This window comes from Myotis davidii, unplaced genomic scaffold (genome assembly GCF_000327345.1).
Source record: "Myotis davidii unplaced genomic scaffold, ASM32734v1 scaffold235, whole genome shotgun sequence".
In the NCBI taxonomy this organism is placed as follows: Eukaryota; Metazoa; Chordata; class Mammalia; order Chiroptera; family Vespertilionidae; genus Myotis; species Myotis davidii.
Genome location: NW_006287462.1, coordinates 3,944,859 through 3,960,507, shown reverse-complemented (window position 1 = coordinate 3,960,507; position 15,649 = coordinate 3,944,859). Strand labels below are relative to the sequence as shown.

The 15,649-nt window shown below is 36.9% G+C and overlaps 1 protein-coding gene and 2 pseudogenes across 6 annotated transcripts in view; 1 reads left to right on the top strand and 2 right to left on the bottom strand.

Moving 5' to 3' along the window:
• The window catches only part of PDS5A (PDS5 cohesin associated factor A), a 104,456-nt gene that overhangs the window by 25,441 nt on the left and 63,366 nt on the right, over window positions 1–15,649 (top strand). For 5 of the 6 annotated variants that reach the window (XM_006759299.2, XM_015561017.1, XM_015561021.1 and 2 more), the window contains exons 2-7: window positions 2,405–2,608; window positions 6,356–6,442; window positions 6,940–7,037; window positions 8,505–8,631; window positions 12,406–12,486; window positions 13,565–13,705. In XM_006759299.2, the coding sequence (XP_006759362.1) occupies window positions 2,405–2,608; window positions 6,356–6,442; window positions 6,940–7,037; window positions 8,505–8,631; window positions 12,406–12,486; window positions 13,565–13,705 (738 nt within the window). The remainder of the gene's footprint in view (window positions 1–2,404; window positions 2,609–6,355; window positions 6,443–6,939; window positions 7,038–8,504; window positions 8,632–12,405; window positions 12,487–13,564; window positions 13,706–15,649) is intronic. The other variant, XM_015561016.1, reaches the window with a different exon arrangement.
• Window positions 3,443–6,271, bottom strand: LOC102762046 (annotated as a pseudogene).
• Window positions 4,715–5,748, bottom strand: LOC102761758 (annotated as a pseudogene).

Here is a 15,649-nt window from a genome sequence, read left to right as displayed (position 1 = left end):
CTCTACTGGGAATGTGCCCTCAACCAAGGTACATGCCCTTGACCAGGACCGAACCTAGGACCCTTCAGTCCGCAGGCTGACGCTCTATCCACTGAGCCAAACCAGTCAGGGCACAACTTCCATTTTGATGCTCTTTATTCTCTAAGATGTCCCAAGTTTCAGGTATTTATCTTCTATATCATTCTCTCTCTCTTTTTTAAAAATATATTTTTATTGATTTCCGAGAAGGGAAAGGCGGAGGGGTGGCGGGGGGAGAAACATCTGTGATGAGAGAGAATCATTGTTCAGCTGCCTCCTGCATGCCCCCTACTGGGGTTCAAGCCCACAATCCAGTTATGTGCCCTTGATTGGAATCAAACCGAGGACCCTTGAATCTGCAAGCTGATGCTCTAGCCAAACCAGCTAGGGCTCTTCTATATCATTCTTAATTCCAACTAGATAACAATCTCTACCAAAATGTTAATAGATAACCAGGATGTAAGGCTTTCTAGTTATTAAATCTCACAGGGATGTGTGTAACTTAAAAGCAGACTCTCAACAGACTGTAACTTATGTAACTAAGCCAAGATAAGCTACAACAGCAGAATATCAGGGGAAGGCTTGATATTATTGATGTTTCTATCTCTCTCCCTCTCCCTTCCTCTCTGAAATCAATAAAAACCTACTTTAAAAATAAATAAACAAACAAACATTTAAGGAAGAAAAAACCAGTCTTATTATAGACTTTTCATAAAATGGGGGGGGGGGGGCGCAGATCACTTACAGATTTATTTCAAGCCTTATAAACTTAGTGCTAAAATTGACATGGTTGTCTTAAGAAGTTATAGGTAAATTTCTTTTATGAATAGAAGTTCCAAAATTGACACAATACAGGGTGGCACAAAAGTAGGTTTACAGTTGTGAGTACATGAAACACAAGAGTTTATTCTTATATATTATTTATTCTTGTATTATTTTCCATATAAAAAAATTGTAAACTTACTTTTGCCCCCACCCTGTATAATAGAAAATCACATCTAGCAATACTAGAATTAGATTTTACAAATGCAAACTTGGATTAAAATTAGGAAATCAGTCAGTAGGATTTACTCTATTAACAGAATTAGTAGGAAAATTAACACTTCGGTAGGTGCAGAAAAATATTTGATAAAATTCAACACTGACTCATGGATTAAAAGTGTTGGAAAAATAGAAACAAATATATAAATTTAGTGTTTTGACAATGGTGATTGGTTAAAGTCTATTTGAAGAAATTCGAAAGCATGAGGAAATGATCATGATTTGAGAAATGAAGAATTATGGGATGGTTATTTTCATCTTTACAGAGAAAACAAGCCAGCATAAAATACACAAAAATGTAAATAGTGGTAATTTTCTGAGGCTGAGAAATTATGGATTTTTACAGTTATACTTTTTTGGCTTTTGAGTAATTCTAAAGTGTAAATTTGTTAATTTTTGTAACCATAAGTAACAGCAGAGGTTATTTTATAATTAAAGCTTTTAATCAGAAGTACAACTACATAAAAACATTTAAACATGGCTTTCTGTTGTGAATTGCAAAACTTTTTTTAAAAAAAATATATTTTATTGATTTTTTTTACAGAGAGGAAGGGAGAGAGATAGAGAGTTAGAAACATTGATAAGAGAGAAACATCGATCATCTGCCTCCTACACATCTCCCACTGAGGCTGTGCCCGCAACCCAGGCACATGCCCTTGACCAGAATCGAACCTGGGACCTTTCAGTCCCCAGGCCAACGCTCTATCCACTGAGCCAAACCGGTTTCGGCTGCAAAACTCTTAAAGTGTGAAATAAAATAGCAGTTTTAAGGAGCCTAAATTAAGGCAGCTTTGATAATAAAAGAACCATCAATAATATTGCAGAATATCAATTGAATTTGGTTGTGCACATGAGGCCCAAATATTTTACCTGCACTAGATATAAAATGAATAATGAGAGTCTTAAATTCTTCATAAATCTGGTGTAAATGTAGATAATGTGTCTGTGAGTAATCCAGAAGTTGATACTTGTACATGCTCATGTCTTTACCCAAATTCTTAAGTGGATATTTATAAAAACTGATTGTGAATCCTCTGATACTAATTGATTATTCAGTTCATTTGTGTTGTAATAATAATTTTTAATAAATATATTTTTGTTTATTTTAGAGAGAGGGAGAGAGAGATAGAAATATCAGTGTTAAGAGAGAATCATCAATCGGGTACTTCCCCCCTTAGCATATGCGTTGATTGGGAATGGAACTGTGACCTCCTGGTACATGGGTCAATGCTCAGCCACTGAGCCACATTGGCCGGGGATAATGATAATTTTTAAAAAATGTATGTCCACCATTGATTTCTAAATTCTGATGTTGATTATATTTTTCTTTTGTACATTTTTACAGATGGTAGTAAAAACTTTTATGGATATGGATCAGGACTCAGAAGATGAAAAACAGCAGTATCTCCCACTAGCCTTGCACCTTGCATCTGAATTTTTCCTCAGGAATCCCAATAAAGATGTGCGTCTCCTTGTAGCGTGTTGTTTGGCTGACATCTTTCGAATCTATGCCCCAGAAGCTCCATATACTTCCCATGATAAACTTAAGGTAAATACAATCTTTACAGAATTGGTTTACTTTTATAGTTTATCTTACCTTTAGGAACATAGCTTTAACATTATTTGTCTTGTCATAGTAAGATTATACCATAAGCCCTGACTGGGTTGCTCAGTTGGTTTGAACATCATCCCGATACACTAAGGTTGCAGGTTCGTTCCCCAGTCAGGGCACATACAAGAATCAACTGATGAGTGGAACAACAAATCAGTATTTCTCTCTCTAAAAAGATACTTTAAAAAATTTAAAAACAAAAAAAGATTTTATTGTAAGATTTAATTAAGTTACTTTTTATTGAATATCTATAAAAAATGCCTGGCATTTTTATGAGATGTTGAAAACATCAAAGCTAGTCCATGTCTGCTCATAGCTAACATTCAAGATTACTCATCACAAAGCCCAGATGGCTGAATTGAAGGGATAATAATGTATTAATGACACCTTTTAAAACAATAGTATAACAGAACTTGCACATTCAAATGATTATCTTCCCTGCAAGTTATTCTACATGCAAAACTATGTTCATCTTGGTGGTTCTGCCTTTGTTTGAAATGTTTGAGGAGCTACTATTTCGAATTAATCTTGAGCTGATTTCATATTTTGAACAATTTTATTCTTGGCAAATGTTAATCCTTCTCACACTTGATTTTGGAGAGGAAGGGAGAGGGAGGGGGAGATAAAAACATCAATGATGAGAGAGAATCATTGATCAGCTGCCTCCTGCATGCCCCCTACTGGGGATTGAGCCTGCAACCCAGGCATGTGCCCTTGATCGGAATCGAACCCAGGACCCTTCAGTCCACAGACTGACGCTCTGTCCACTGAGCCAAACTAGCTTAGGGCCTGCCTGCTTTCTTTTAAGTAGTCCTAAAATGGGTTTGTCCCATATTAATAATATTTTGGATTAAAACTTCTAAAGAACACTTATTAAATAATGAAGTGCTATCATCCTGAAAAGTACAACCTTTGGACCAGTCTTACTGCTTTTGTTCCACACAACTTTGAAGTCACACATCAAATTCAAAAGTAGGTACTGAAAGTTATTATTTATATGTAGGCAATAGTAACGGAAAGACTTGTGTCCAGGTCCTCAAAATGAAAATAATTGTCATGATGCACACTGAAAATAGTAAAATGGAAGTTCTGTTGTAGAAGAAGAGTAACAACACATAGAACCTATGGTTCTGTCAGAATGAGAAAGCCTAATAATTTGTAGTGGTAATAATATTTATTTTTTGCTTCTACTGAGAACAATATTTTATTAGTCATTTTTGTTTACAACTGAAATTCTGGGAGTTCAGAATTAACATTCTTGGCCGTGAGCTTATAGACACCAGAAAAAGTTTCAACCTTGTGCCCCACATTGCTCTGCTGGGCTTTATCCAAATGAACCTTTAATGAGCCGGCTGCCATCCAGTTTCATGCGAATTCTCTTGCCCATAATTTTACTTGGGAAAACCAAGTCCTCCAGGATCGTGTCATGCATGGTTGTCAAGAGTGCAGCTCTTGGGATGTTTTTGCTTCTTCTTCTTTTTTTTTTTTTACTGAAGAACACTAAGAATATCTGTTGGTAAAAGACAGGTGTTCAAAGATGACCCAACTTCTATTGCAATTGCCATCAAAAATTAAATGCTACCTAGCTATAAATTCACTGAGAAAGTTATACTATACAAATATAGGTAAGTTTATGTTATCCAAATGCAAATTTAACTTGGTTTGAAATCCTAAAATTAGAACCTTGAGCTAAATGGTAACTTTCCCCATATTTTTTCAAATTTACAAACTTAGATGATAAGTAGACTCGTCTGTATGAAGCATAAGGCCAGATTAGAAAGTGGGCATGTGAACCCCTCGCGACCTGCTGCCCTCCCCCACCGTGGGCTACTGGGGCTGCTGGCCACTCCTTGTTGAAGAGCAGCAATCTGTTTTCCTCAGAGGCTCTTCAATAACAGTAACACTGATGCCTGAACTTGCATCTTTAAACACATATTTCAGGACTTCGAAGCTTCTGGGACCATAACTTTAATGCATCCTTCCATAACAGTCTTTTCACTTTCTCTTACAAAGCATGACACAGCAATAACCGCAATAAACCGCTTCAGCCTTTGCACTTCTGCAGAAGCTACAACAACTTCTCCAACATATAAAGGGGCTGGAAAGTGAATTTCCTGGGAAATAAATACACAGTCTGGGCCTGGCATTTTAGTCCCCAGGAGAGCTGAAATAAGTCCATTGATCAAAACTCCATGCACAATTGTCTTTCCAAACTTGGTGTGTTTTGCAAAATTTTCATTTAAATGCAAAGGATTGACATCCCCTGTTAGTTCTGAGAAGGCAACCACATCCCTTTGTGTGAAGGCTCTGCTGAGTTCAGCCCGGTCTCCAACTCGGATATGCATATGCTAAAAGTGCTGCCTGCTTACAACTGGTTGGTTCAGGCATATTCTCCTCCAAAGGTTACACCACCAAAGACAATGGCTGGAAATTACGGGGAACATCTTCGGCACCCTCAAATTGCATCAACAGGAGCGCTGAGCCTGTTTCAGTCATCAAGCATTATGCTGGCACCAAAAGATAGTTTTGAGAGCAGAGGAATGTTTCTGAAATTCAAGACTATTCAATCCAATACTAGTTCCCTACTATTGCCAGACAATGCAAGGAGAAATGGAGAAACCTGAATCACTCTGAAGGCACATTTCTTGCCTTTATAGGATCCTAACAGGGTCAGAGAGCTCCACAATCTGACAAGACCACTGCTACATATTCTCAGGATAGCTGACAAGGTCTCCTCTTCGTAGGTTAGGATGTCCAAGGGTAAGGTAGCGTCAACCTCTCCAAATAACCTCTCCTTCAGGGCTGAAATAAGCAGCTGTTTGAACTGTGCAACATTCAGTCCAACCCTATGTTCTTGAAATTCTAGGCAGACTTTCATGTAGTGGTGCTCAGAGGGATTTTTGTAAACTATTCTCTCATATGTGGCAGCTGGGGCTGGCATCTCTTCCAATCCTGACTGCACTGCTCTCGCCGGACCAGCCTGACACCTCCCGAGTTCCGTTCACTGCGAGAACCTCCTAGGCCGGGACCTCTACCGCCTAGCGGGAGCCTGGGCCCAAGAAACTTCGGGGCTGTTTATGTTCCTTTGCTTATTCTTTGTACAGCTTTTTCAAGTTGGCTTAGGCAGAATTCTCCTCTGAGTGATAATGTGCTTCCCACTGAACTTTACTCCAACTCTCATACCAGCTGGACTTGGATTTTCTGGGAAGACTTCAGTTGAGGAACCAGAACAAAGATTATAAATAGCTTTCCAACTGCCACCAGTTTCAATATCCTTGGTCACTGTGATGTTCAGCTCCCTTAGCTGGTCCTTGAGGTCCGACTTTATCTCCAGCCTCAGGAAGAGCCTGGGAGCTGCTGGACATGAACTCTTCTGGCTTATTGCCATTGAGCTCCATGGTCTTGGTGCTCAAACTGAACATGGCCTTCTCCCTCAGTGAGCTCCGGCCTGAGAAGAGGCCTACATCTCACTAGAGTTCATCAGATCTGCTTTTAAAGGATGTAATTTTATGTGATTTGCTCTTTTCCAGTTATTTTGAATAGGCTAGTCTCAAGTCATTTGTCCAAAGGAGAATTTTCTATTGTATTTTGTAAGAGAGAATAAACACACACACAATTAGTGTATTGTGAAATAATGATATGTATTTGTGTCTAAATTAATATATTTTATCATTTTTTTAACAGGACATATTTTTGTTTATTACCAGACAATTAAAAGGTTTGGAGGATACAAAGAGTCCGCAGTTTAATAGATACTTTTATTTATTAGAGGTAAAAAAAAATTTTATTTTAAAAATATCACCCTATTTCATATAGTAGAATATTCTTAATAGTAATTTCATAATGTTAAATGAATCTTTATTTTATATAAAACTCATTTAATAAAATGTCTTTTATTTTTTTGCTCATGTCCTGAAAAGATAAAGTATATATTCTACTGGGAAAACTGTTATATTATTTGAGACTTTATTTTCATACTTCTTTTTTTATTTTTTTCTAATCCAAAAAGGGATTAAGTTGAATTAATTTTCACTGCTTTTTATATTTTGTATGTTATATATGTCTTAACTATTTAGTATTTTTCAATTAGAGAAGGTTAATGTCTTTTTAAAAGTCAGAGTACATGACTACTTTAACAGTTGTAATTTTGTATGTTGGACTTTTATAAGCTTTAAAGAGATTTTTAATTCTAAAAAATAAGTTTTAGTAATGAGTTTGCTTTTGTGTAGCTTTTGTATGTGTAAATAATTTTTATTTTTTTATTTAAGAATTTAGCTTGGGTTAAATCATATAACATCTGCTTCGAATTGGAAGATTGCAATGAGATTTTTATTCAGCTTTTTAGGACTCTCTTCTCAGTGATCAAGTAAGTTATTTTTGAAGCATTTTGTCTGGCTTTTTTCTTGCTGTGCATATACACTAAGATCTTTTAGAGTTACAAGGAAATGTTTTTCTTAGAAGACTTAACATGAAAATATTTGGAAGGACTTGCAAAAGGGGTGTCTTTCTAAAAGTTATGGAAAACTGTATATGTAATGACATAATTTTTCCACCAACTTTTAAATTTTTCATCTGTACATTTCACCACTGAATGCCCAGGATGTCCATTATACATTATTTCAAAATAAATTTTTTAAAAATTATAGGTGATAAATACATAAATTATATTACAATTTAATTCAGTCTTTTTAAAAATATTTTTATTGATTTCAAAGAGGAAGGAAGGGAGAGAGATAGAAACATCAATGATGAGAGAGAAATCATTGATCACTGCCTTCTGCACGCCCCACACTGGGGATCCAGTTCACAAGGTCAACACTCAACCACTGAGCCACACAGGCCAGGCTAATTTGGTCTTGATTTAAATTTTCCTGTATCTATGGTAGTATAGCTAAATTACAACATTTCTCTTGATTTGTCTTTGCATATATATTTTGACAAGTGTGAAAATAGACAGGTCAAGTCTTTAGTTAAGATGCAGACATAAGGAGAGAAGTCTAGATGTCCTACTAGTTATAACATTTTTGTTGCCAATCTGTTTAGGTAAGCTTGTATCAGCAGTAGATGTATTTATTGAGGACTAGTTGACTCTTCAACTGGTTAAGGAAGCAGGACCAAAACTGATTCTTGATTTTATACCTTGTTGATTTTTTTTGATTGTTTAGAATTCCTTGAGAAATACCAGGATGACATTTCTAGGACCTTCTAGTCATAAGTTTCCATAAGTATTTTATGAGACCAGTGCTCTAACCCCTGAGCTATGAGGCCTCGGCTGCCCATAAGTATTTTATATCAAACTTTCGATTTTCATTATTGGTGAACTAAAACTTGTCGTGGCAAATGTATGCAGCATAACTTATTTGCATGTAGTTTATGGCTTAGACTTTTTTGTGTGTTTATTGTTTTATTTTGGGGTATTAAGATCTAAAAGAATGAAAAACTGTCTGCCTTCATTATCTGGTAATATTTTTGTTTTCATACTTAAAATTTTTTTAAACCTGGAGCCATGAAAACATGGATGGTCTTTCTTTCAAGTTGACATTTTTGTTTTATGAATTTAACTCACTGTTTGAATCCTAATTGTGTAAGGACTTAATTCATTTTAAAGTTTTTTGTTTCCTAAAATACTTTACAATACCTTAGGGCTATTGTAATAAACAATAGAAAGAGAAAGTACATAGAGCAGCCAAAATTCCTTTGCCATTATTGGCATGGTTCCTTCAACTGAAAATCCTTATATATCTGACACGGTTGTTTTAAATTGGTAAGTTTTAATTTTCTTTTTGTATGCCTGGATTCTTTTCATTTCCTTTTGTTTCTTCCTCTTTTTTAGCAATAGCCACAATAAGAAGGTACAAATGCACATGCTAGACTTGATGAGTTCTATCATCATGGAAGGTGATGGAGTTACTCAAGAATTATTGGACTCCATTCTTATTAACCTCATTCCTGCACATAAGGTCTGTATATATGAAAATATTAAAGGTTAATATTTAAAGGTAGTACTATGAACATAGGGGTGCATATATCCTTTCTGAATGGTGTTTCTGTTTTCTTGGGATATATTCCCAGAAGTGGTATTACTGGGTCAAATGGCAGTTCCATTTTTAATTTTTTGAGGAAAAGCCATACTGTTTTCCACAGTGGCTGCACCAGTCTGCATTCCCACCAGCAATGAATAAGGGTTCCTTTTTCTCCGCATCCTCTCCAGCACTTGTCGTTTGTTGATTTGTTGATGATAGCCATTCTGTGAGATGTTACGTCATTGTTCATAGCAGTGCAATTTACAATGGCTAAGATTTGGAAACAACCTAAATGCCCATCAGCAGATGAATGGATTAGAAAACTGTGGTACATCTACATAATGGAATACTATGCTGCTGTAAAGAAAGAAGGAATTCTTACCATTTGCAACAGCATGGATGGATCTGGAGAGCGTTATGCTAAGTGTAATAAGCCAGTCAGTGAAAGATAAATACCACATGATCTCACACATTTATGGATGATAAAGAACATTACAAACTGTTGAACAAAAATAGAGGCAAAAAAGCATCAAACAGACTGTCAAACTACAGCGGGAAAGTAAGGGAGGGTTGTAGGGGGTAAGAGATCAACCGAAGGACTTGTATGCATGCATATAAGCACAACCAACAGATGCAAGACACTGGGAGCGAGGGGACAAGGGCAAGAGACATATGTACTACTATTTGTAATACCTTAAACAATAAAATAAAATAAAATAAAATAAATAAAGGTAGTACTACACATAAAATAATTATTTTCACCATTTGCCATCCCATGTAAATATCCCTACTATCAGTATCTAGCCCAAATAAAATGGAGTGACACACACATCAGTCTTGGAGCTGTTATTGTTTTTAGAAGATACATTGATTAACATGTATTTTCACTCAGTTAAGTGCTCTATTTTCTGGAAAAAAATGTTTCAAATTCACTACTCATATCTAATCGGGGAATTATAAGGGGTTAGAGTCCTATCTTGGCTAGTTTGTTGTTTTTTAAGAAAGAAAATTTTCTCTTTTGTAAGGTAGGAATTTGTATTTCTTCTCAGAACCCATACCCTACATTTTTCTTAGGCACTTGCAGAAAAAGATTTGGTCAGAAGCAGGAACTATGGATAATGTTAATCATCGTTATTAACATTAGTTAATTAACATTAGTGGGGGGTTTTTGTGTTTTTTGTTGTAGTAGTAATAGTAGTTGTTGTTTTTAATATATTTTTATTGATTTTAGAGAGGAAGGGAGAAGGAGAGATAGAAACATCAATGATGAGCCCTGGCCAGTTTGGCTTGTTGATAGAGTGTTAGCCTGCAGACCAAAGGGTCCCAGGTTTGATTCCGGTCAAGGGTACATACCTTGATTGCAGGCTCCTCCCTGCGTAGGCCCCGGTCAGAGCTTGTGCAAGAGGCGAAGAATGGATGTTTCTCTCACATCAATTTTTCTCTATGTCTTTCCCTCTCTCTTCCACTCTCCCTAAAAATCAATGGAAAAATATCCTCAGGCGAGGATTAAAATAAATAAGTACATAAACGAACAAACATGATGATGATGATGATGATGATAGACAATCATTGATTGGCTGCCTCCTGCATGTCCAACACTGAGGATCCAGCCTGCAACCCAGGCATGTGCCCTTGACGGAATCAAACCATGACCTCCTGGTTCATAGGTCGATCGATGCTCAACCAGTGAGCCACACCAGTCAGACTTAACATCAGTTATTAACATTAACTGTAGATAATGTTAAGGAGAAAGGATGATTCACAGCTGTGTATTCCTCCCTGTTCCTTTTTCAGTTTCTCTCTGTTAGGTCCTCCTAAGGAATTGAAGAATATAGTCCCCACAAGCTCCACCACTGGGGTATACTTAGGCCTACCCTACCATTGATATTCACCCTCCTACTTTTTTCTCTAATGGTTCACTGGACTATTACCAGTTTTAGATGTAATTCATTATAAATTCTTTCTCTCTTGACTCTCTGATTCTCTAAATATCATTTGCATTTTATTGATTTAAAGGAATCTGTAATTGGTCAAATTTTTTAGTATATGTCAGGCAAAATAAGAGGAAAAACTTTGAGGGAAATAGTGCATTTGGTATTTATATTCTAGTTAGTATTTTTATGAGTAGGAAATAATATACCATTTATTTTATTTTATTAATATTTTTTATTGATTTTTAGAGAGATGAAGGGAGAAACATCAATAATGACGAGAGAGAACCATTGATCGGCTGTCTCCCACATGCCCCCTACTGGGGATTGAGCCGCAACCCAGCCATTTGCCCTTGATTGGAATTGAACCTGGGACCCTTCAGTTCACAGGCCATTGCTCTATCCACTGAGCCAACCAGCTAGGGCAATAATATACCAGTTTAAGAAATATAAAGGTTGCCTTAATTTTGAGCTAATCTTATCCTTTTGCCAGTGGAATAAAAGCAAGGGTTAGAAGTCTGGCTCACTGCCTATTTGTGCAAATAAAGTTTTATTTGAGCACAGTATGCTCATTTCTTTCTATTTTGTCTATGGCTGCTTTCACCCTATAGCAGCAGAGTTGTATAGTTGCAGCATTGGCCATATGGCTCACAAAGCCTACAATGTTTACCATCTGGCTCTTGGCATAGTCTCTTTTTGGGAGAGGTGAAAAGTGATGTTGAATGAATCTCAGTTTGGTCTAAAACTTCAGAGTATAGAGATGTGAATAGGTACTCTCCAAAACAAGAATTCAATTTTCAGGAAGTTTTTAAATATTAAGTGTGTATTTTTTCTAGTCATTTTTAGACCCTTTACTATTTTGTAGTGCATTGGGAATCTTGAAGAGTGAACATAGTATTCAGCATTTCAGAATTATAATTTATTGGCAATTTTACTTGGAAAACTTTCTAGGTCTACTCTGCCTCATAGCACATGTTGACCAGACAATGAAATACTGAGATCATGAGTTAGACAGGGGTGTGTGTGTGTGTGTGTGTGTGTGTGTGTGTGTGTGTAGGATACATGGGTGTAATTGCCAATTTAAGTTGGTTAACAAAACCAAAAGCCTTTGATTTTTAGTTTAATAAAACTAAACGGTATAATTTATGACTGACTAATGTACTATTTTGGTTTTTTATTCATAATACTGCTATTTTCAAATTCTGCATTTAAGACCACTTGACTAACGGATATTGGGTAAAACCTTAACCCCTTCCCCAACAATTTTTTTGTTAAAAACGTTTCTTTTTCAGACTAATTTTTTTATTTTGGTTCTATATAGTATTTTTGATGCTGGTTATGAAAACATTTTGTAACTCGTCTTCCTATAAACCATATTTTTTTACCATATTTTCTTAGTATACTGAAAAAGAACATTTTGTGAAAACGAGTATACACATTTCTGCCGGGGAAGGGGTTAACTGGGATCCCATTGTATTTCTTTTAATATGTTTTTATTTCAGAGAGGAAGGGAAAGGGAGAGAGAGAAACATCAATGATGAGAGAGAATCATTAATCGGCTGCCTCCTGCCACGCTCCCTACTGGGGATTGAGCCTGATCGGAATAAAACCCAGGACCCTTCAGTCCGCAGGCTGACACTCTAACCTCTGAACCAAACCAGCCAGGGCCCATTGTATTTTTTGCTTTGTATTTTGTATGTTTGAAGACTGTTGTGTTCTAATGGTGCTAGGATAAATTCACCAAATCATTTGTAACTTTCCATATTTGTATTTTTTTCAGAACTTAAATAAACAGTCCTTTGACCTCGCAAAAGGCCTATTGAAAAGGACAGTCCAGACTATTGAGGCCTGCATTGCTAATGTATGTATTTCGTATTCCATAATTGTGTAGTTCTTAATCCATGTACTAATTTATTAGAAACTTTCACATGTATGTTTATTTAGCCTATAAACAGCTTCATTTACAACAAAAGTATGTTGCCTTTCAAAATATCTTTTGATGATACTATCAGAAAAGTATATGCTTGTGTCAGTTGCATACAATTGCCTTTTTAGCATTTTTAAATTTAATTTTTTTTCTAAGTGTGTATGTGTTGGCAGGGAATGGACGTTGCATCTAATTGTGCTCTTGACATTGTATTATCTTTGTTTTTTCCTAACATTTTTTAAATGATCAGTTTAACTTTTATATCACAGCTTTTCCTTCTCTGTGTCCTCTGACTCACAATGTATTTGACTTTCTCTGAGTATTTAAATAAAACTTATCACTACCTTTAAATTGTCTTTATTACTAAAGTCATGGAAAAATTGGACACACTCAAATAAAAATTTGAAGACAAATTTTTTTTCTCTGCTATTAGGAAATTTCTCTTCAAAGTGTTCTATGATGAATTACATAAACTAAGTTGTTCTGTTTTAATGGAAATTAAGATTCCTACAAATGTCATTCTAAATTTTTAAAAAATATATCTTTATTGATTTCAGAGAGGAAGGGAGAGGGAGAGAGAGAAACATCAGTGATGAGCGAGAATTATTGATTGGCTGCCTCCTGCATGACCCCTACTGGAGATCCAGCCAACAAGTGGGCATGTGCCCTTGACCGGAATCAAACCCGGGACCCTTCTGTGTGCAGTCTGATGCTCTATCCACTGAGCCAAACTGGCTAGGGCTGTCATTCTAATTTGAAAGAAAGCTAACAACCAGTTCTTTTTTACCTTTCTCTTCCATGTAACATTCGTAATTTGATGTGTAGAAGTTCATTTCATTTGTGTGGGTGACTGTCATATCATATATCGATGGAAATATCTGTTCTGTTTCATCCCCTTCAGTTGTATATATAATGCCTAATTATATAGTTTTTTAAACCATGTTTATTAAAAAACCTATCCAAGTTTTTAAATGAAATGGATATTTTATTTTTGTTTTAATATCTCCTATAGTTTTTCAATCAAGTCCTGGTGCTGGGAAGATCGTCAGTAAGTGATTTGTCAGAACATGTATTTGATCTGATTCAGGAGCTTTTTGCTATAGATCCTCACTTATTATTATCTGTCATGCCGCAGCTTGAATTCAAACTGAAGGTAGGACTAACTATAATTTTTAAGCCTTTTAAACTTTAAGAAAACATATATATATATAAATCTTAGTTTTTCTTTGCTATAAAATATGAGTTCGATTTATCCTTTTAATATTTAGTTAAGGTATATATTTTGAAATCATTTGAATACAGCAGTATCTCTTATCTGGGTCATAGGAGAATATACATTGCAAATTATAACTTACCTAGTTGTTAAATATTTGATGAACACAGTGACACAAAGATATGAAATATAGAGTATCCCAAAACTTATGATTCATGTTATTAAATGGTATAGTATTAGATACGGTTTTTTTATTTTTAAAATATTTCTGTTGATGTCAGAGAGAAAAAGAAAGGGAGAGAGAGAGGAACATCAATGAAGAGAGAGAATCATTGATTGGCTTCCTCCTGCACACCCCTCCTGGGAATGAGCCCGCAACCCGGGCATGTGCCCTGACCAGGAATGGAACAGTGACCTCCTGGTTCATAGGTCAACGCTCAACCACTGAGCCATACTAGGTAGATATATTTTAGAACATCAAAAGATTTCAGATTGAGTTCTCACAGGGTCTTGATTACTGCTATTTTACCCTTTCATAGTATAGAATAAGGACAGAAATTTTACTGTATGACTTGGGAATGTATTTTTTTATAACTAAGCAAGAAATTTATGACTCCTCAAAAAATATGAACACTTGATCTTCTATTCTACCTTACACAAGATAACACCTTACGTTTGCTTAATGTTCTAGACTTTTTGAAAGGCTTTTTATATGCAATACGTTATTTGATACGTAAACCAAGCTATAGTATAATTAGTACCAACATTACAGTTTATATTTTTGAGATAACAAGCATAAGATAAAATGTTTTGCTCAGTTATACAGTTAAAACAGGTAAGAATTGTCCACACTATCTGTATTACAAGCATTTATCTATATCCCATCTAATAAAAGAGAAACATGGTAATTAGCGTACAACCGCTACCCTTCCGATTGGCTAATCAGGGTGATATGCAAATTAACTGCCAGCCAAGATGGGGGCCTGCAGCCAGGCAGCTTGAAACTAACATGAGGCTTGCTTGCTTCAATGACGGAGGAAACCAACGTTCCCCGCCTGCCTTGCCGGCCTCTGAGCCTGCAGTTTGAAACATTGTAACAAATATAGAAGCTAAACAAAACCCCAGAAACCTGCTTTCAGCCAGCCAGGATCTCAGAGCTGAAGTTATACATTGTTTAGATTATAGAACCGAAACAAACCAGATAACTGCTTTCAGCTGCGGAGGCCTAAGAGCTGGAGCCTCAGAGCTAAAGCTGGCCCAGAATTTAAAAAAAAAGAAAAAAAGGAGCGGTTGAGAGCTTCCGTCATCCGCCAGCCTGAAAACAACCCTCAGCCCCTCATTCAGACTGGCCAGGCACCCCAATGGGGACCCCCACCCTGAAGGGTGTGTGACCAGCTGCAAACAGCCATCATCCCCTCATCCAGGCTGGCCAGGCACCCCAGCAGGGACCCCCACCCTGAAGGGTGTGTGGCCAGCCTGAAAACAACCCTCAGCCCTTTACCTGAGCTGTCCACAGCCCCCCAGTGGGGACCCTCACCCCATGGCGGCGTGGCTGGCCTGCAAACTGGCCCAGCCCCTCGCCCAGGTCGGCACCATCCCCAGTGGGGACCCCCACCCCGAAGGGGGTGTGGCCAGCCTGCAAACCACCACAGGCCCCTCACGCAGGGTGCTGTGCCTCCGAAGGGAACCACCACCCTGATCCGGGACAGCCCTTCAGGGCAAACCAGCTGGCCCCCACCCATGTACCAGGCCTCTATACTATTAAAAGGGTAATATGGTAATTAGACCGGGAGACCTTCCTGACGTTCTGGACAAAGCTATGGTGGTGGGGCCAAGGTAGAGGCAGTTAGGGACAAAGAGGGGAGGGCAGTTGTGGGTAGTCAA